Raw genomic sequence first — 21,929 nt, 5'->3', positions numbered from 1 at the left:
ACTAAATAACTGATTTGTTGTAAATGCACCTCCCTTGTTTGCAGTTTAAACTCACTGTATAGTAAAAATTTTCAGAGGATGATGAGATCAATTAATAAAGACAGAAAAATCTCCATGTTTCTATTTAATGAGATTGGAAGCATCATCAATCCTGGTTGATCTGACAAAAATGGCATCAAAGGTTTAGGTGAATTATATATAAATATACATTTTGCTAAAATATTTAAAGGATGTGACAACTGAATAAGAGCTTAAGCTTCTGTGCTAAAAATTTGCTGCCGGAGCAGAAGAAAACATCCTGAACACCTTGCAGCAGCAGCAGCAGCAGCAGCAGCATCCCAGAGGGGATGAATCTTCACCCTGGGAATGTGATGACCTCTTTAACTCCCTGACCTCTGCAGGAAATTTGACCCCTCAGCAAGGCTTTCAACCCACTGAACAATGTAACAGAACACACATGCTAAAATGGGAACGTACAGTATAACGTGAATCTCTTTGACATGTGCATTTACTTTGAACATGATTTTTCTCAGACAGTCTGATCAAGTTTCATTCAAATCAAACCCAAACTAATCAACTGTGAGTAAAATATCATTTATAGAAGCTCTGTTGGCAAAAGTGTCTCCTTTAGCATGACATGTGCAAAACGTATATGGTTATTTACCGCTGGAAGATGCATTAGGCATTGTTTTTTTAYTATCCAACAATCCAWCCATCCRTCATTTTTACCTGMTTCTTCCTTTCAGGGTCATGGGGGTCACTGGTGCCCCTATCCAGCCTTTACTGTGTGAGGGGCGGGGTCCACCCTGAGCAGGTTCCACGTCCATCACAGGGACACACAGAGACAAACAAGCATTCACACTCCCACTCGTGCCTAGGGACAATTTAGAGTTCCCAGTTTGCCTAACAGTCATATTTTTGGTCTTTTCGAGGAAACTGGAGTACTTGGAGAAAACCCACCGCTGCAGGGTAAGAACATGCAAACTCTACCCAGAAAGGTCCCCGACTGGGATTCGAACCGGCAACCTTCTTGCTGAGCGGCAACAGCTTTACCAACAGAGAAACCGTGCCGACATTGTTTTTGTTCTATCGTGCAATTTTTTTTACTCGATTTTAAAAAATTAAACATATTTTTTATTTTATTAGACCCAAGCATTCTCAGATTTTACAGCTGCACTTTAATGTCGCTGCCCTCCACCAGCAGAAAGTCTTGAATAACTTTATAAATAATTATTACAGTAGAAGTTTAACTAATTAGATGTACAGGTTACACAGTTTCTTACAAACACGGTTTAACTAAACCAACAGAACAGTAAGACCGTTTTACTTTACAACATAACTTTGTTGTTTTTAATGTCAAGTCCTTTACAGTCATTACATATCTTATGTCTGTTAAGGTTATCATATTTTTGATTTGAAATTTTTTTTTTATTGGGCCAGAGTGACAGTCCTCAAGGGGTGTTTGAGTGGAAGGAATGTTTGCATCATAGTGCCAAATACCCACCCTTACCCTGAGACACTCAGTCTAAATCCCCTGGCTCCTGTGTGCCAGGCCCTGACTGAACGTTACACACACACACAAATGTACAGTATACAAAAGACGCTACACACAGACATGCACACACACGTAGCCATGTCTAAATATTCAGAAACTGGAGCTCGTRTAAGAATCCAAACCTTCTTGATTCGTCCAAACAAACTCTGCACAGMGTCAAACAGTCCGTTCAACCATCCGGGTCTCACCTGGACTCTTCTAGGAGGAGCAGGAGCCGGCAGTGTGGAGTTTCGGTGGCTGCTATGTGACCCAGTGTCCCAAACACTCGCTCTGCAGCAATCACRTCATTCATGGTCACCTAATGTCAACACACACACAGCACAGGCGCTGGATAYGTCACTGACTGGCTTTCTCATTTGTACTTCAACAGCAGAGGCAGGCGGACAGCAGAAAACTTTCAACTAGGTCACTTTATAATTTCTATTTGTAGAAAAAAATAAAACAAGCATGCAATAAAAATATATGGTGCTAAAAATGTGGGGGATTTTTTGTTTTGTTTKCTTTATTTTTTGTGTGTGTGGTTAAACAAGATAAACTTCAGTAGTCAGAAAAGCAGGAGAGAAATATCTCTTATCTAAATGACAGCAAGTATATGAACACCCCCACAGACGCACTCAACCACCCCACCAAACAAATTCTGCATCAACTTTCAACTAAAACAAAACGTGAGAGGTGAGCATTTAGAAATAAAAGTCAAAGCTCTAATCAGTTCTGACCTCCTGGCCATTGATCCTCTGCAGGTTGAAGTGGTGGAGTCTGTAGATGATGAAGGAGCGCCACAGAGCCAGGCTGAGCACTGGGTTGCCTTCTGAGTGGATGGTAAGCTGGTCCAGACGTCTGACCTGAGCCAGGGCTGCCAGCTGTGGGAGACGGCTGATGTTGGTCTCCAAGAAGATCAGATGCTATCAGTGGAAAAAACAAGCCGTGGTTCAGCTACAGTTAAGAGCATAAGCTGATTATGAGAAACAGTGAGATCAGAGTGGCTGAGTGGAAAACATCAGTTATGTGTAATTAAAGCACAAATCAGTAGCTGTCTCTGACTTCTTGCTCTGCTAAATTATATCAGCAGTGTTCATCATTTTTTCACCAAAAGGATTCTAAAGAGTTTATAAGGATTATATAATGAAACAAACAAAATAATCTGAAAGTGTTGTGCTGGCAGCTAAACATTATAACAACATATCTACCATCATCAACTATAAGTTATGTTAGATTACTTTAGCAAATAAACACTCGAATATTGTAATGTAATTCTAAAAGTAACAAATGGTTTTATGTAAGAGTTTACTCATTAAAAGACAGCAGGTGCCACTTTTCAAGTCATGCCGAAATGCATATAAATATGCACTTTTTATTTTTAGATGATTTTTTGTGATCACTATGAATTTAATCCAGCCTCACCGACAGATTTGGGAACTTCACCCTTATTCTTGACAGCGTGGGTACAATGGCGTCAAAGTTGATGTAGCGGAAAGTGATGACGTTGACAGCACCAGCGGTCTGGGCACCCCAACCCCTCTCCAGGGCCTCCAGGGCTCCAAGACCGAATAAGCGCAAGGTGTCTCCGTCAAGCTCTGCGAGGTGACTGTCAGACAAGGACAAGCTCTGAACGCTGCCGCTCCCTGTCTCCACAGGCCTGCAAAGCAAAACACACAAAACACTCGCTGTAGTTTTGTAGTGAGCGCCCACCATTTGTTGCTATGAGGAAAAGCTGGAGACTGCCTGTGTCAAAAGTGATGCTACTTGAAATTTTAGATAGTACATATATCAGTGCAAACTACAGGTAAAATGTTTCTTCCTGATAATAGAGTTGAATCTGAGCAAGTCTGAAGCTGATATAATCCCTCTGTCTGACTCCACGAAGTCAGCCTTTTTAGTCTGCTGAACGTCAGGAGATGTCTCTCTGCAGCAGGACATCAGATGGCTGCTAGCTGCATGCCACTAATAACTGATCATTTTGAGTTTCAGTCCCGCCAACAGACTAATTACATCTGTTCAAATTTCGCACTCACCCAATCAGTTCATAACTGAGAGCTAAAGTGATGAGACTAATCCTTTGATTACAGAGGACTAATCCAAGATTCTTGTTGAGACCAAGCTGTGGAAAGTGTGTGTTTGAATTTGTTGAAGTCACAGACAAACATTTGGTTTGTGCTGTAGAGCAAAAAGGGAACGTTTGCTACAGGTTGAAAAAGAATTACAAATTCCCCCTACGAATCAGAAAAATACTTTATTCTCCATAGCAAAAAGCAACAACAACAAAAAAAACTCCACTAACAACAGATTAACAGGTTGTAGAACTAAGGAAATAATTTATTAAAAAGGAGTTGCCATAAGTGGTGCAAGAAGTAAAGAAATAAACAAATGAAGAAATGAACGATGATAGCTCTTTAGCAGACTGTGCAAATACAGGTCAGTGTTTTTATTTCTTTTGGTAAGTTCTGAAATTATGTGTGTGGAAAATGAAAACTAATTCTTATAACTGAGAAGTTAAAGTTTTTTTACATATATATAATAAAAAAATTCAGAAATCAATGCTTTATTAGTAAAAATCTGCCCAATGTGTTGATTGCTTTGATAAGTAATAACAGTAATAGTTGGTATGTTTTATTAAATTCTGCATTATTTCACAAGAGTATATCACATAAACAGTATATGCTGCAGAGGGTAACTCCAGCCTTGAATTATTACAACTTATGAAACCACTGAGTATTAATAGTTGAAGTGTTGCAGGACATGGTAAAAAATCAGACAAAGTTACACCATAAACTGTAAGATTACTGACAGAAAATGTTTTTATCTGAAGATTCAAGGATGCATACCAAGAAACGAACAACTCTTTGTCTTAGTCCATGTCTTTATCCAGCCCACACGCAGCACACTACTCCCATCCAGTAAAAATATAGTTATAGTAGTAAAATCAGAAGGAGTTGGAGAGTTGGAGGGTTTTATATTGAGAAGCAACAAAAATGAGAGTAACGTCTCTGCAACTGGAAGTGTGTCATCCAAACACTGCACTGTCACACAGTGTTCCTTCATCATCGGTGCTGAATGGCTGCCAGGTCGCCCTGAACTCCATTACACACTGGCTTACAAACAAATGCTGAGAGAAGAGGACAAGGCAGTGAAAATGACACAAAGAATCCCTGGCAACAACAGACTATCAATCTAATTCAGCCAGTTCCATCTCACGGATTATTAAAATGACATCAGTCATCGCTCACAAACTAAATCCCTCCAAAGACAAATCGTGCACATCTACAGCGGCCTAAAATAACGGGAAGCAGTCACCCTGTCTGAGCTTGTGTCATTCCAACACAACATTCCAACATATCATTAAAAGTGAAAACAAGAAGTGAAGTCTTCCTAACCCATCTGTTGATGTAGGATCTTAGAATCCTTCTAAACTCGTTGCTCACCTCTTTCTTACATTTATGTCCCCTAAAAACCTGACGGTGTGTGTGTGTGGGGGGGGGGGGGTTAATTGTTCACAAATGGGGAAAAGTTGGGACCCCATCACAGTTGAACTTCGGCAATGAAAACGATTACATACCCATAAATTAAAAAAACAAAACAACACTATCAAAATCAAAGTGGCGTCAACATGAACTCCATTCTCACTCCAATTTGTCACCAAACTGCAGTAACTAACATCAAGCAGAGATGACATCGTTCTTTTCTTGAAATGAATTTTGTCTTTCATCTAAAGTATTTTAAAAATTGAAGCCATAAAATTTAAATGTAACAAAAGCAAAATGGTTCTACATAAGACAAATGAAGGAAATGATTAAGAAGCCCATATGGGAAGTTTTTCTTTCACAAACTTAGTTTATGTTTCAATCCTTGTGGTGTTTCTGCCCCTTTGCACTGACACCATAACATTGGCTAATATTTAATGCTACTCTGGCCATCACAGAGCGGATCCAGGTGTGTGGATCTTCCAGATGTTGACCTAAATCATGAAAGGAATAAAGAATCTGTTAGCCCAGTCATTTATTCTGGAGTGTCGGGATTATAAATGACACTGTCTCTGTGGACGTAAGAACAAATCGCCCCCAAGGGCTTGATGAGCAATGGCAGGAAGGACAAAAAAGGTTCAAGGAGCTAAAAAGTTATAAATTCACACATGATGTCTATTTATGATCTCAGTGGCAGAGAATAATTAGAAATTCTTTCATCATGTGGCATTACAGGSCACCAGAAAAACCCCACACTGTTGAACAAAACGATGGTTCGTTTAGAAAATTTTACCTTTTGACCTTTTAGTCAAAGATCTTGTTTCTATTTCAAGTTAGTTCCTACTAGGGTTGCAAATTCCCATGGCATTCAGTCATACAATACAATTCAAAGTTGTGCAGCTTGTAAACATTAGACTGAGCTGATTTGTTTTTCTTCACCTCAACCTGTTGAGCAGCATTACTGAAATTACAACAGACCCTAATAAAAGACAGCTTTTGCCACAAAAGGATTTTGCTTTGGGGCCATTTTTTATATTGTGGGGCAGGAAGGAAAGGCAGTCTTTGAACATGTAATAATAGCTGCTGACACAGCCCTTGCTTTCATCTCAGCCCTCCCTCTCATAACTCGTTTAGATCTGGTATCACTCTCTGCAGAGGAGAATATCAGGCGACGACAGTCGCATTAGAGACCTTCTAATATCGTGCTAGAAACCCTGCCGGACAAAGTTGCCTTTAAATATCTTAGACCTGCATGCATTTACTGTGGCAGAGAGCTTAAAGAGTGCACGAGCAGCTGAGCCCTCTGTCCCTGAGGTAAATAAAGGGGTGACTGTGTTGCTCAGGAATATTTTATGATGGGTTTGACAGAGCAGCTGCTGCAAGGATTAAATGTCTTATTAGAGAATCAGCCTGTGTTTTAAATGAGGATCATTTGACCACCTCTAAACTCAAACAGTCTTATTAAAACAACTGGGAATATTCAGAAACATTTATGAGAAAAGTAGTCGAACAATAATGCAAGTGAAAGGTAATATGAGCAGATAGGATTGAAACCACACTTAAATTACATCTAATTAGACTKGATGACATGATTTTTTTTGTCAGGCACAGTAAAACAAAAAAAAGATCTAATGAGCAGAGTGGACAAAGAGAGCTTGTTTGTCTTACTTTGAATCACGTGGGCTGTTTGGATGGCTGTTGGTGCGCAGTCTGCTCTCTGTTGGCCCTGATGGTCGTTCTGGTCCTGAACCTGGGCTCACCCGTCTGKAAACATCAAACAGGTTCCCTCAGCAACAATACAATCCATTGTTTTAACAGCTCGTGCTAATAAAAATATAAGACATTCAATGTAGAAAAAAAGATTTTTTTTATAATTAGAATCAAACCAACAATGCATTTTAGGATATCTTTACTTTGTGGATGTAAACAAGTGTCTAACTCTTTTGTCATGTTATCAGTCTAAATGTTTCTCCTTCTATCTGTTTTGTTAAATTGTCTTAAAGTACCTGTCACATTGAATTTTTATGATTTAAAAAATGCTTTGTTTGGATAGATAACATTAATAATGTATAGCAAATAAAATTTCACTGAGAAAAGTTGTGGAAATATTTGCATGTGCAGTAACAGGAAGTGATGACAAAGGGGAACGCCTGTGTGTAAGCAGAACTTTACCACAATGGCTAAAACACTGACAGTAGTGAAAAATCGTATGTTTCTTTAGATTATTTTGAGTCACTATCACAGAGAAATGACGGGGAGTTAGAATTCAAACAATATTGTCTCGATAAACAAATAGGGGGAGTTCCCTTTTGACAWCACTTCCTGTTTCACTTTGGCTGCGCTAAGTTCAACAAAAAATGGTCAGTTGAGTGGTAAAATGGGTAAAATTTGTCAAATGTTTGCAATGTTTTCTTCCACTTTTTGTTTTGTAGAAAATGCATGTCACAAGCACTTCAAAAGTTGCTGATTCATTCAAAGCCCGCTGCCAAGATAACATTTATATACTGCACAATTCTTCCCATAAAGGTCACATGTTTTTACCGGCAGTTGGAGGAAGGCAATGCTAAGCTGATTATAGTTAATCTCAAAGGAGCATATCTATATCAAAATGTTTGGCTCTTYAGAAAGATCTAAAGGAATTATCTTTCAGAGAGCAACATATCTGTAAAAAAATCTATCTTTGTTGTGATATTTAATGTGAATCAAAACAGGATGTTTCAGTGACCAGAGCTAAGCTTTTAAAATGTCATATCAATTACTGCATGGCTCTTAATTCACTGATGGAAACACACTTTGCTTTGCAAAAAATGTGGTATTTCCAAAAACAGGTGCTTCATAAAAAAAAAGTGTCATGCTGCACGTACTTTGTTTCTTCTGGAAAAGGCTCCTGTGCAAGGCCGTTAGTCTGAGCGGGGCTGTGAGCGGGGCTGCTCTCCGGACTAACATCCTCCTTCGTGCCATTTGTTGGAAGYAGCTCCAAGTTGGCCATGATGTCCTCCCACTGCTGGGCTGCATTGCGGATTGCAAGACGGCGCTTCTCCTTGAACAGAGCAAACAGACACAAAACACAAAGGAGGGTTAGGTTCTCTTTGAACAGGAGTACAATAAAATATATATAACCTCGGTGATGAGTTCASACCTTTGTTTCCAGTTTATTTTCTTACTGTTGAAGAATCTATCAAATCTAGTTATATTTTGATTACTCTAATTGAGCACTTACTTAAATTGGATCTAAAATGTGCATTTGTTGATGAAGCTGACTTGATTTAATTACAACTGAMATTTGCTGCAGAAAAAAATAACTTAACACTTCTCAGCTGTTTACTTAAATCATTTAAGCTCAATTGTCAGAATGAGTCTTTGCCCTTAGGAACTTCTCCATGTCTACAATATTCAGTGTAACATTTTCAGAACAACAGGGATTAGTACGGGTTACAGTAGTTTACTATTGGACAGTGAGATCTGCAGTGAGTCCCTCTCTAAAGACTCACACACACATAATCGCATGATGCCAAGAGGTGTGTGAGGGCAGAAAACAAAACATTTTAGATCATTTGAAGAATTAAAGTGTGTTTTGCATACAGGGCTCTCCTGTCTGTGTACATCTGTCTGACTTAAAWACACATTTCTCAAAAGTTGTGCTGCATCATATAAAAAAATGCAAAAGTAAAAAAAAAAATACAAATATAAACAATCACAATGCATTAGTGTTAAGTACACACCCTTGCCCATAGGATATAGGATGGAAGACATAAAAAAGGGGAAAGCTTTTACAGTACAAACCAGCCAAAAACAAATAAAAAATTAAATAAAAAGTATTTTAGAGCTTGCTTACATTTAGAAAAAAAAATGCAGATAAAGATTAAAAAAGGAACAGCCAAGACGCAAACATTTGTTGCTCTCAAATGAAATACTCCTTMCATTTAGAAGAAACTTTCAACAAAATTATGATTTATTCATTATTAACATTTTAAAAGATAACATTCAAAGCTCCTTCAAGAAGTTTAAAACATTCCCAACAAATACCAAAAACAACACTAATTCATTTTTAACAAACAAGCCCTGGACCTGTTTTGACACATCTYACTATTCTACAATATGGAAATAAATATATTTACTGTAAATCTGTTCCAGTAAGATAAAAAAAAACAAGAGAATTGCAGATTAAAGCGGTACCTTATGAATGGTCTGTTTGTGACTCTCCTTCTTCTTTTCCTCCTCTTTTCGAGCCTGTACACCTGCCATGCGCCGATCCTCGTCCTGAAAAGGATAGCTGGTGCAATCAGAGTCTCGCTCCATTCATGAGTTGTAAATTATTCAAGAAAGGGGGGGATGAGGGGGAAACATAAAAAACACTGTCTGGAAGACTGGTTTCCACACCAAATATTGACCACAATGGAGGCTGAGAGGAATCCTCACATCAGCCGGCTGGTATCACAGGATTATCTGTCTGATTTTCAATCTCAGATAAACTGAGCCCAGCTGTTGTGGAAAGGCAGAGCTCCCAGAATGCATTGCTGCCGACACAATCTAAAAGAGTGCCGACTAAGAGGAAGGGGATATTTATCTGTGGAAAGCGAGCAGTGACAACGCAGCAGTGCAATCAACAGAGGCTAAACTAAGTCATTCAGCAGAGGCAGGGCAATGATTTCAGGTACTGAGAAGACACTCAGGGAGGTTTAGAAAAAACTTAAATACAATAATGCAAATGTTTTGGGGTTTTTTTAAGATGCATGTCAGTAAAATTCTGTTAGGTTATTATTTTTTATGTTAGGGTTCATAGGAACTGAAGCAGTGGTGGGTAATCCTGGTCCTTGAGGGCCGCAGCCCTGCATGTTTTACTTTTTTCCCTGTTCCAACACAGCTGATTCAGTCATTGAATTACCTCTTCCAAGTTCTACAGAAGCCTGATAATCATCCATTCATTTAAATCTGGTGTGTTGGAGCAGAGAAACAAGTAAAACATGCAGGGCTGCAGCCCTCGATGCCCACCCCTGAACTTAAGCATTTCCAAATAAACTGTAAACTCAAACTGTTTTACTTGTTTTAACCTAAAACCAAAAAAAACGCCTCGAATGAATAAATTGAGGCAACATATTTGTAAAATATTTGTATGCACAGTGAAAAAAATATGTCCTATGTATAAACCATTTTTTGCCCTGGTATTACTGACAATTTTTTTTATCATCTGCAGTATTTAAACTAAATCAGAGTTTTTTTCTGCAATGTGAGTTTATGGGCACTTTGAAAGTCCTCTATTTGTTGTGGCAATATTAACCTTCACCGCTGATTATTATGGGCTAATTTTATCTGCAGTTTGTAAGGCCTTGACAGATTTGGGACACTGTGGTGCAGTGAAGGCACAAGGAATCAGCTGAGGTCAAAGATCATTTCTCATTGCTAAAAAACAAAAAAAAAAAAACACTGAAATGTGAAACAGAATAGGATCTGAACTGTATGTTGAAACTAACAGTATAGCTGATGGCTCTGTGTTAACGTCTGTTGCTTATTGCAATAAACAAACCAATCTAAAAAGTGCCTTTTTTCTTTGAATCACGCATTTCTRTTCTTCGTTAATGTATTAATTTCCACCTTAAAAATCAAGAAAAAACATGACCATAAAAGATGAAATTTGAGATAATTTCAGATAAGTTTTTTTGGGATGTAACAGAACWATGTTTTGAGGGCAAGGTGTGTGGGATTTTCGAATTCCTTTAAAGTACAAGCTCAGACTTGGGTGCTTCCTGCTTGACATCTTCTAAATACATGACAATAATTCACTGTAGCACTTTTCTGGCACGCAGTTTAAATATAATGACCTCATCTGTTGTAAAAAAATAAAGTAAAAAAAACGTTGTTTTGCTAATGTGAAAAAATACAGTACGTAGTGTAAATGCTTATCCTAATGTTGCASTAAAGCCACTGACCCATTTAAACAAGTCCTATTTAACAACAAAGCATTAAACGCTCATGAACATGTTTATATTTGGACGATCAAATCCAGATTTTTTTTTCAGTTGCATAAATTCTACTTAAAAGTCAATTAAATTTAATTTACCATAATAATTTATCTCTTGCAAACAAGCTAAAAGGCTTCAGTAAACTTGTAGGTTGAGTCTTACTGTGATGCGCTTCATGTCCAGCTGTTTCAGATGAAGCACACAGCGCAGGACGGCCTGCTTGTACCATGTCTCCAGGGCTACAGGATTCCCATCCAGGGTGAGCTCAGAAAGGGAGTGTGACTCTCCGAGGCAGCCTAGCTGATCAAAACTACAAACAAAGAAACAACATGAGTTCTCACATATTATGCCTAGCAACACTAAAAAATACATGGCTCACATTTTTGCTAAAACATACCATAATAAATGGATAATGCAGCAGGTACTCTGGCAGCCTGAAGCTATTCTAATAAAGTAGAGCCATACCAGGAGAGGAAGTGGAGATTATATCTTTACTCATTTCTGATCACAACCTTGGTGAGTCAGAAACCTGGAACTCACCATGCTCCCAGCCTCCTACCTTTTTGATACAAAACATGTTAGATATTTGTTTGTACTGAGTACTAAAGCAGGTTCAGGTGATTCATCTCATTTTCTTTAACTTGTTTTAGAAGCTGCAGCGTTTGCTAAAAAAAATGATAATTATTAAATATAGTTAACTTTTCTTTAAAGCTGGAAAATGGTTAAAAAATCTGCTCTTTGTTTTTGAAACTCTCTGTCTAGTAGCTCTTTTTTAATTCTCATGATGTAACAACAGTAAAAAAAATAATTTCTAGCAGGTTTTAAGAGGGTGATTGGCTCCTTCTTTTTAATTTTAACCTTCAAAAATGAAATAGCGCTTTTATTTCGACTCTTATGAAATTTCTTTTACAGRTCAGCAAAATAGAGTGAATTAGTCCTGCAGGTTTCCGCTGTCAGTCATACCAATATACTGTGCAGCAGCAAAAAAGAAGGAAGAAATAAAACTTTATAAAAATAATTTAAAAAAAACAATTTTATGTTAAAAAAATCATGTCATAAAAAGAAAATCATAAATGGCTCCGTTTTTGTTAAGGTCTGCTGCCATGAAAGACAAACAATCATGCAATTGCACCAGGCTGTCTCTRTGTGTGTTAGTTTGTCTGTCTGTTAGCAAAATATGAACCACTTAATAGGTTTTTTTGTTTGTTTTTTTGTTTTGGATTGGCTCCTTCAAATACTTTTTGTGTGCTTTGTGTCACCAAACCAACTTCTTTATACCTATGATTGTTTTGATTTTGCAATAATTATATTATGCTAAATGTAAAAAAAAAGTTATAAAAGGTAAATATGTCCAAYTAAAACTGAATATAAGAAATATGTGAGCTGTTTGTAAAGATTATGATGTGGCTGAAACCGTTTAGATTTTAGTTTGATCATTCAGTCACCACAACTTTATAAATAAAAGCACATTATATCATTTTTACACAGAAGTACATTATATAATTTGTTACAGTAATATTTCCTGAAACATATTTAAGATCTTTGCTCTGAGGTCTTTGAGGAGCMCACCAAACAGATGAGTGTGCTTCGTCTCTACCTAGCAACAGAGCACAACTGATGTCCTATAAGCATTACACCTCAACAAAAAGGCACACACACCAGAACTCTAGACTTCTACTTTATACACACAATCAGATACAAGGTTTTAATTTTAAAATATAGATATAATAAAAAAATTAAAACTAAGAATACTTACTTGTGCAAATTAGGACAGTTTGTTAAACAAATATTTAAGTCTGAAACTGTCACTGTAAAGTTTTGTTGTGCTTCCCTTTTATCTTGTCATAAGTCAGTGTGGTTGTGCGTCTGATGCTGAATAATACGGACACATGAACAACTGGGCTGGCATGAAATGTCAGGTCAGATCTAACACAGCCCAAGGTGACCATGGGCAAGGATGCCGTCCCTCACAGAATCCCACATCCTGCTTCACTCAGTGAAGTTCAGTCTGTTACAATCTGACTGTCAGGCTAAATGAAGAAGACAGAATTAAAAGCAAAACCCAAAATTAGATTTGAGAGAAAATATGTAATGCAGTTTGGTATCTGTATTCACTTTCCCAGCTGTTCCGTAAATCAATTTAACCCACAAATTTGTCATAATTACCTATTTTGTAGATTTGGATCCTTTGTTTCCTGAATAACTTTGAAGAATTGAACAAAGCTTTTCTTAGATAACCTGATAAAGAATCAAACAAAAGGAAACTGCTCCAGGCTACTGCTGTCGGTGTTACAAAAACTGCCCACTACAGTAAACCCGAGTGTGTGGCTGTGAGAGTTTGTGTGTGAGTGTTTCCAGAAGCTGCCAGGTCTCAGGGGAGGGGACGTGGCACTGACCATCCCTGTCCCTGCTCTGTGGGAAGGAGGGAGTGAAGCAGCACAAGCTCTCTTACCTGATGATGTTGTTGCAGCTGAGAAAGAGACGCTGCAAACAGGGCAGGCGGTCCACCTCAGTCTACAGGGAGAAAGAGAGAGAAGGAAGACAGAGTGATGGGTGGAGGTATAAAGGAGAAGATGCTCAGGAAGAGGGTGCTGCATCGTCACAGCTCTGTTTCCCTCTCCATTCTCTCAGTCACCTTGTAGCTCTGTGCACTAGCATTCAGCATCCCCATCCACTCTGCGCATGCACTCACACACATATACAGCATGCTGCCTTGTCTGCACATGGAAAGGAGGGGCAATGGTGAGAGAGAAAAGGAGAGAGAGCGAGCTTGATGAGAATAAGAGGAAGGGGGGAGGAGTGCGCTATTGCAGAGATCTCCTGCTGCAGGAGGCTAATGCTAACTGGAACATCTACACATCCAGTAGCACAAAGAGCTAACAGTATTTCACCCTGTGATGCAAAATCCCTAAATGGAGTAAATCCAATGGAAATTGCTTGAGGTGATGGAGTGGTTTTAACGAGAGGCATGCTCAGTTTTAAAATCAATGCAGGGGGGAAGAGCAGCAGCTGGCCAGCTGGCATGCTGACCTGAACAAACAGAGACGAAAGCAGAAACATGGCAGCTAATCAAACGCCAAACAGAAGTACTTCATGTTCAGTAGTGTCCAGACCAAGGTTGTGTATATGTGTGTGTGTGTGTGTGTGTGGATGGCCCGTGTTGCACAGGACCCTCCCAGCAGCAGTCTCAATGAGCTGTGTCAGCATCCACCCTGGTTACAGCCAACGCCCCGTTTCCTCCTTCAGCACTCCTGCCAGTCTCTGTTAACAAGCTACACTAGTTCCCCTGAAGAGAACAATAAAACACTGCAGCACACTCATACATGTTAGGTACAGGGTACCTAACTTTGTGTGCCAGATTCATTGGAGGAAATGTCCCATTTGTGAAATCTGTTTTCTATCACTCATGCACATCACATGAATAATAAATGGTTAACCAATGGGTCAATCAGCTTTGCTGGCAAGGGCGCCCTGTTTCTAGTTTATGAATCAGCAGGGCTAATGCTCAGACAGCGCAGAGATGTATTTTTGTTAGAAAAATACAGCTGAACACCATGCGGCATTTAGGAACCTGCACACTGCAGCTCAACTTTAACAGACTCAGAAAGAATTCATTTATGTGTTAACTTATTACAGCAAGATGATAAAAAAGAGTGAAGGAGGAGAAAAGGAGGTGGATAACTGGGGGATGTAAAACTTTAACATGACAAAAAATAATCAACAAGATTTACACATTTGCTCACAGTTCTGGATTTTTTATGTTTTTATTTTAGTTTGGGGTTTTTGACAAGTAAACAAGCGATCATGCAAAAAATCTACCTTTTACTAAAGACCCCTTTTGTCAGGTTTAAACTTAAATCTGCATTTGCTATTCTCACAAACATTGGCTGAAGGGAATCAGAATAGCAAGCATTATTTAAAGGAAAAAAATGCGAAATACGAATATTGTTCAGTAAGAACTATAATCGGTGTAAAGCCACAATAGCTGTCAAAATAGGGAAATTTTCAGTGTTTTTGTAAATGTGTGTCATCTATGAAAAAAAGTAATCACTATGGATCATTCATTTCCAAAAGTCAATCATCATTTGTAATAAACGAAAAAAAAAACAGCACAGTTATGTTTTGTTGCCAAGAATTACGAGTCGTTTGTTTACATTTGAACATTGATGAGTACACACAGTCTTGGTGTGCGACAAATACTCAGTCATTAAAAGAAATTGATGGAACAGAGCCTGAGGATTAACAATGAGATCAAATATGACAGATCAAAAGTAAAAAAGGTGAAATTATTTTCTAATCTTCAGAAAAGAAATGGTGACTAAAAGCTGCAAGGGTGAGAGTTGACAGACGTAGTCATTTTATTGAGGAAATTAAAGAGTGTTAAAGAGAAAGGTGGGGCYAAGATCATATGCAAATGAGCTGTGCTGAGATTTTATGAAATCTAACAGAAGAAMTGATGGTAACAGAATTTAGTTGTAAACAAAAGTAAGGAATATWTGCTGTTTTATAACACAATTTTTATGAAAACTCTGAYGAGTTTAAATTACATTAATCTCAACCACTCAGTGATGTAGAATTTGTATTAGAAGCATGTAAATTAAAATCAAAACCACAGAAAAAATCATGTATTTTGACAGCAATTATGGCTTTAACAGGTTGGTTTTCCTGAAATTGTAAATTCCATTTCCATTTATTGTTTTCCTGTTAATGGCAGGATTTTAAAAATTGTTTTGCAAAAACAATTAGTCTTTCTTTTGAAAAAGATCCATGTCATGTTAGTCAGTCCTGATGTAAAGCACATCTCTCCAGTCTGTGTGTGTGTCGGCAGCTGTATGGATGCTGGTGGAGCAGCAGCTGCAGCATACTGTCTTGGACTAAAAATAGAAGGCCTGTCTCAGACAGAATGATGTCATCACTGAGTTGGTGAGCCACATAACAATCACCCACCAATGTGGTGGCTTTTTTCAGACAACCTGATCGATCAGAACCAATCAGCTGATGGGATTCACTGGGAGGGCTCATGGCAGCTGTGCTGCTTTGTGAGTGTGTGTTTATGTGTTTATGCCTGCCTGTGGGTGTCGATTCTTCAATCCGTCCGTGCCTCCACCTTGTTACTCCGGCTCCACTCTCGTGTCACTGACAGCTTGCGTGTCTTTGTTTTTCACACTAAACACCGGCAGAGGCATCACTCCACAGAGCAGCCTCYCATCCAGGCTGTCTGATACACGCAACAACACACGTTACAAAGAGACACGAGAGCTGCATAAATCCAACACGTGGAAGCTAAWGGCTTTTCTCAGAGTGCAAGCTGTTGAGTTGTGTGACAGCTCTTTCAATGGAACAAGCATGCAATGTGATCTTAGCTGGCACACATCTGGCCTCTGCTATTGTGCTCTACAGCTCCAGATGTTCCACCTTGCACTGAACCCGGCAGAGGTCACGTGTCAATCAACATGTTCTGCGGTTGTTTTTGGAACGGGATTTTATTTTTGGTTTCACTTGCGATTTCTCTTTAGAACAATTACCTGGTAAAAATCAGAACATGTTCACTATTGCTTTATCTGTTAGTTAATCAAATGTTTTAGATGTGACGTCAATATTTGCCTCTACTTAAGGGAAAACTGTTTATTCATACAGAAATTATTGGCAACAACTTGTGTCACTATAGTTACAGAAACAACATGTGCTTTAAACTAGCTAATTAACAGTAAAACTACTAAACTGCATTACAGGCTATTTTAAAGATGCTTAATTCAAGGAATTTAGGAAAAGACAAGTTACTAAGCTAAAATTTAAAAACAAAGACTGGTATTTTAGTTTTTGTTTGTTTCATTGTTTCATTGTTACTCAAGTTGACAACTCATTTTTTGTTGCTTCTGCCAAAACAAGCATTTCTTCCTGAATAACTAAGGTGATGAGGTTCATCGTGAATAACACGTTTCAGACAAGAATAGGATTTACACTGYGGCACTCATTAAACAGAGAAATGTGATGGACTTGTAAACACAGGAAACAACCACACGAGTCGTACATGAGTCATAATCAAGTCTAAAACCAAAAACTTGGCTTGTTTTCATGTCCAGACTTTAAATTGTTATCTGCCTTCCCTTTGATAAAAAGGAAAAGCCTAACCACCTGGAGGATGGTTATTTACTTTGTGTCAGAGGATTTAGTCAGAGAAAAAATGAAACTGCCAGTGGGTTGCATTTTTTTTCTCTCCTCTGTATCAAAGTAAACATTACATCCAATAATTAGGTGCTCGGAACTTGTAGGCAGCCAGCAGAGCTACAGTGAAGGGAAAYAGCTTTCAGGTAACATACAACACTGGATTCAGTTTTTGTTTCATATTTTACCTCCTAAAATAAGCTGGGAAGGGCTTAGGGGATTTGCATGCAAATGAAGGAGCCTGTTTTGGCTTGCAGTGCTCTGTTTATCAGATTAAAACTATGGAAACCAGGGGAAGTGACTTTCCATGTTGAGAACCTTCCGTTTCTCTTTCACTGCACTGAAAAATCAATGGGAGGCAATGATACGTTATACCACACACTTTAATTCTACTGATGAAATTTCTGTAGTTGTTTTTTTGTTTGTTTGTTTGTTTTTATTGTTCAAGTAAAAAATGTAAAATGTGATCCCATAACAGAAAAAACAAGCCGTCTGAAATTCAGTCCAAATGGASTGATGTGATAATAAATGATGAGTGGAGCTGATCCTGTGGGGAACATTTTCTAACAAACTGTTTGCTTTTTTCTCTCTCTCTCTTTTTTCCAAATGCCGAAAACAATACTGTAACTTATTTTCCTGTAAGATTTGAAAATAAAATATTTGTAGCTCTTATACATTCTGGAATCAGCTTGTTACAGCCCTGAGCCAATGCATCTGTGCGATGCATTACTCACAAATACAGCAAAGCTGAGGCAAACAAGAAGAGCAACCAGAATTTGTCAGGTCTTCGGGTGACTTATGTGTCATTTAATATTTCTTCAGCTGCTTTTTAAATCTTTCCAGGCAAGTTCTCAGTCATGTAATCACTGAATAATTTCATTGTTGTAATGTCATTTGTCTGAATATGTGTCTGGATTTTTTTTWAATATTGTATGTTGTGATCTTGTGTTGTGTTGTTTTGTCTGCCCGCCTCAGGACTACAGATGTACATTAACATCTATGCTATTATCTGGCTTATTTACAGTCTATAGAGAAGTATAAGATTGTTCATTAATGTGCACTGCCCTGATTGATTGATTAAATAAATAAATAAATAAATAAATAAATAAATAAATAAATAAATAAATAAATAAATAAATAAATAAATGAGTGTGTTGACTTTGAGCAGGTGGTGCTTTTACAGGAATGGGGACAATAGCATGCATGCAGTGAATGCAACCTTAACGCGTCATTAAGAAAGAAGTAACTCACCACTGCAGTGATGCAGTTGTGCTGAAGGTTGAGCTCACTCAGAGATTCCAGGCCCTGCACGTTCTCCACTCTGGAGATGTGGTTTTTTGACAGGTTCAACACTTGCAGCTCACTCAGGTGAGAGATGCTTTCTATCCTGCAGATCTATATGAAAACACAGTGAGAGAAAGAGCAATCAAAATGACAATAAAATGTAAAACTGTAGTGTAGATAACTGAATCTACAGAGGCGGGTTTGGCTAAAGCGAGTTTAATACACAAGTATTGCAAACAGTCAAAACTCTTCTCAAGAAATACAACTATTGTTCCATAAATTTCTCAAAAAAGCTCTTTGAAATCATTTAGTTTACAAATTTCCGTCCCTTTTCTGTAACTTCAGAATCACATATGACAGCAGCTTAAACATCTCTATTTTCAGCCAATTACTCTTCATCAAGCCCTGACTCCTGCGTGAACCTTTGAATCMTAAAACCAAACATGCAGCTAAGAACAACTCAGCTGTGAAATGTTACACTGTTTTCTCAAACTTTCTGTCTGGATTCTCTGTGACATTTTCAACATTTCAGGAAAATCCCCAGAAGCTGTTTACAGTGAGTTGGTGTGTTTGCACCCTGTGCTGCACAGAGAGGAACAGGTTAGAGGGGTGCTGAAAAATAATCTTGCAAAGAAAGATTACATTCACAAACGTAATTTGAAATTGTTTACATTTATAAGTTTGAAAAATTGGAAAGAAGAAAGAAGTTCATTAATCAGATCTTGCTTTTTGTTTCAACTTCAAAACAGAATCGATTTTCCTCAGCGCACTTGCACAAAATCAGAACATTTGTAAGTGCTGTCGTTTTGTGCTGCCAAAGTGTGATTGTGGAGGACAGGTTTATGTCAAAAGGAAGTTAAAAAAAACGACAACCCTGACTGTAGATGTAGCTTCCTGAAAGTGATGGTCTGGCCCACACAGAGCTCTGATCTCAGCACCATCGAGTGTGTTTGGGATTATATAAGGAGGCAGAAGGAGCTGAGCCAGTCTACATCTGAGGTTAGTTCTCTGAGATGTTTGAAGCAACCTGAGTTCTTTGAAAATCTGTGCTTACCATGAGGATTTGATGCTGTTTTGGAGACATATTGATTTGTACTGATTTGATCTCGAATTCTCCTCTGTTTCCTTCGCTTTGAATTGTAAACGCATAAAAACAAAACAATAAAAATAGAATTTAGATTTGGGAAAGCATTCGTACTTCCATCCATCCATCCATTTTCTGTGCACGCTTCTTCCTTTTCAGGGTCGCGTGGGTCACTGGTGCCCATATCCAGCAGTCACAGTGCGAGGGGCGACCCGCCCCTCGCGCTGTGACTGCTGGACATGGGCACCAGTGAATGCACCAGCATTCTTACTTTGCAGTGATTTTTTCCCATATGTGACTAAAGCTTTTACACAGTACTGTCTAACTTTACTCAACAAAGAGAGGTAACACCCAGAGACTTGGTTACTGAGGTTAAYTGTGGGTCAGATGCATGCTCCCAGAGAGAGTACAGCCTTACAAAAGTTCCAGCAATCTGGAARTAAAGCTCCAGCCTGTTGCTATAACAAACGGGGCAAAAAAAGAATGGTTAAAAAACGCTAGACAGGGAGGTACAGGTCAAGCAGTTTGTATTTAATAGGTCATGATTGGATCTTAATTTGCACATTTTAYGATTTGCATTTATCAGGTCAAACACATTTCTAAAGTTTTGATAAGTGTTGCAACCTGAGCGCACAGAACAGGAGCTTTGATGTCAGAAACTGAAAGAACACCTGGCCTGGTCTCCTTCACAGTCTGTGTCTGCAAACCAGTAGCTCAGACTGGATGTCATGTGGTTTTGTTACCTAACGGTCCTCTCAATCATTTGTAAGAGCCACTCATTCAGCCGCACCAGCGTGAAAACGGTTAAAGTGCATTACAGAAACTAGTCGGGGCACAGACTTTCRCAGAGCCCGAGGTGACACAAAGCATCTTCCATCAGGAAAAATAACAGAGCTGTAGCGCTCACAGAACAGTAATTGAGAAGCCTGCTCATGTAAAGAGCAGCCAACAGCAGAAAGGGAGGAAGCCTTACCAGAGCTCTGGAGGAGCTCTCTGAGGAGGAGCGTGGGCGGCAAACTGGCAATTCGCTAATTTGACCAAAGAAAGCCTTTCTGTTCTATCTTCATATTCCAGGAGCRTTTGGGTTCTCGTTTGACATCATGTGATTTCTCAGGCTTTTAGTGCCGTTGAGTCAGGCTCTGTTGTGGAGGTCCTATCAACCGGCCCTTAGTAACAGATTTAGACCGGGATTATTAGCAGGAACACTATAATCTGTCTCAGTTTGAAGCTGTTTCCAACGTTGGGGGAACAAAAAAAAAAAAAAGAACGTTATGCCTGTTGAATAAATTATTTTTGGGTCACTGAGGAAATGATTGTGGGAGTAGACCCACGACATGAGCCTGTGAAATTTTAATGGTTTTCACGTCTTTGCTTTCTGAAAATGAGGTGAATAAAGTTTTAAACGCCATAAACAATACAAAAAACTATTAAAAACCTTAATAAAAACTACAATTAAAATGAGAAAAGAAAACAATAATGATTTTTTTTAAATAAATAGCACTTAGCAAATTCGGATGCAGACAACTTTATCAGCAAAAGGCACACATGCCCACAAAATAAAAAGTATTAGGAATAAATATGCACAACAGAGATTAGCATCACATTTAAGCCACTGATGGCAGAAGGAATAAAGGAGAGAGTCTGATTGTCTTCCTGCATGAGGCTATAGCAGCTGCCTGAAGACATTCACATACAGTCAGTGGACAGGAAGTGGTCCTGTTGGGACACTTCCTTTGCGATGCACCTGTTTCTCCCACAGGAAATGGAGATCCCTCTGCTGACCCCTCTTATTTTGGAGCGTATCTTAACAACGCTCTGAAGGCTGTTCTTTTCTCTTACAGACGGTGAACACTTTGGCTTTATCCAGTCCTGAATATGTACAACAGTGGACAACAGGAGCATGTTCAGTCTCCTGCTGTCAAATCTGTTCCAAACCAACATTTACAGAGCTGCATCTGGCAGGACACTGAGGAGGAGGGAACGAGAGGAAAACAACACCTGCTGAACTTTGCAGCTTCGCCACATTGGATATGTAGAAAAACTATAAAAAAAAATTCTAAATAACACACAGCTAAATGCACACATGTTGCAGAAACAAAAACAAACAAAGATCAGTACCTGATTGTCATGCAGATCCAAGATGTTCAGCTTGGTCAGACTTTCCAGGCAGCAGATTTTGTGGATCCTGAAAATGATCAGCAAGAGGCCACATAAGATTGAAATACATTTATAAATAAAACAATTATCAATGTGAACAGTTCCAGGAATAAATGGGCCTCATGCAAGAACCGTTCGTACGCACAGAATTGTTTTTAAATTGTGTGTACGAGTGATTTAGGACAATTTGTGGCATTCACCAATGTTTTCATATTCTAAGACTTTTTTCAGATACGAACAAAATTCACGAGTGGTCCAGACCTGTC

The 21,929-nt window shown here is 38.6% G+C and overlaps 1 protein-coding gene across 1 annotated transcript in view; it reads right to left on the bottom strand.

Annotated features, from left to right (window-relative positions):
* The window catches only part of lrrc49 (leucine rich repeat containing 49), a 31,170-nt gene that overhangs the window by 4,917 nt on the left and 4,324 nt on the right, over positions 1-21,929 (bottom strand). Inside the window, exons 7-16 of the mRNA XM_014026100.1 lie at positions 21,625-21,691; positions 18,390-18,533; positions 13,426-13,487; positions 11,136-11,283; positions 9,190-9,273; positions 7,878-8,053; positions 6,682-6,777; positions 2,957-3,191; positions 2,272-2,457; positions 1,744-1,853 (exon numbers count right to left, since the gene is read on the bottom strand). Coding sequence (XP_013881554.1) covers positions 1,744-1,853; positions 2,272-2,457; positions 2,957-3,191; positions 6,682-6,777; positions 7,878-8,053; positions 9,190-9,273; positions 11,136-11,283; positions 13,426-13,487; positions 18,390-18,533; positions 21,625-21,691 — 1,308 coding nt within the window. The remainder of the gene's footprint in view (positions 1-1,743; positions 1,854-2,271; positions 2,458-2,956; positions 3,192-6,681; positions 6,778-7,877; positions 8,054-9,189; positions 9,274-11,135; positions 11,284-13,425; positions 13,488-18,389; positions 18,534-21,624; positions 21,692-21,929) is intronic.

Source organism: Austrofundulus limnaeus, unplaced genomic scaffold (genome assembly GCF_001266775.1).
Source record: "Austrofundulus limnaeus strain Quisiro unplaced genomic scaffold, Austrofundulus_limnaeus-1.0 Scaffold525, whole genome shotgun sequence".
In the NCBI taxonomy this organism is placed as follows: Eukaryota; Metazoa; Chordata; class Actinopteri; order Cyprinodontiformes; family Rivulidae; genus Austrofundulus; species Austrofundulus limnaeus.
This window is presented reverse-complemented; position numbering and strand designations above follow the sequence as displayed.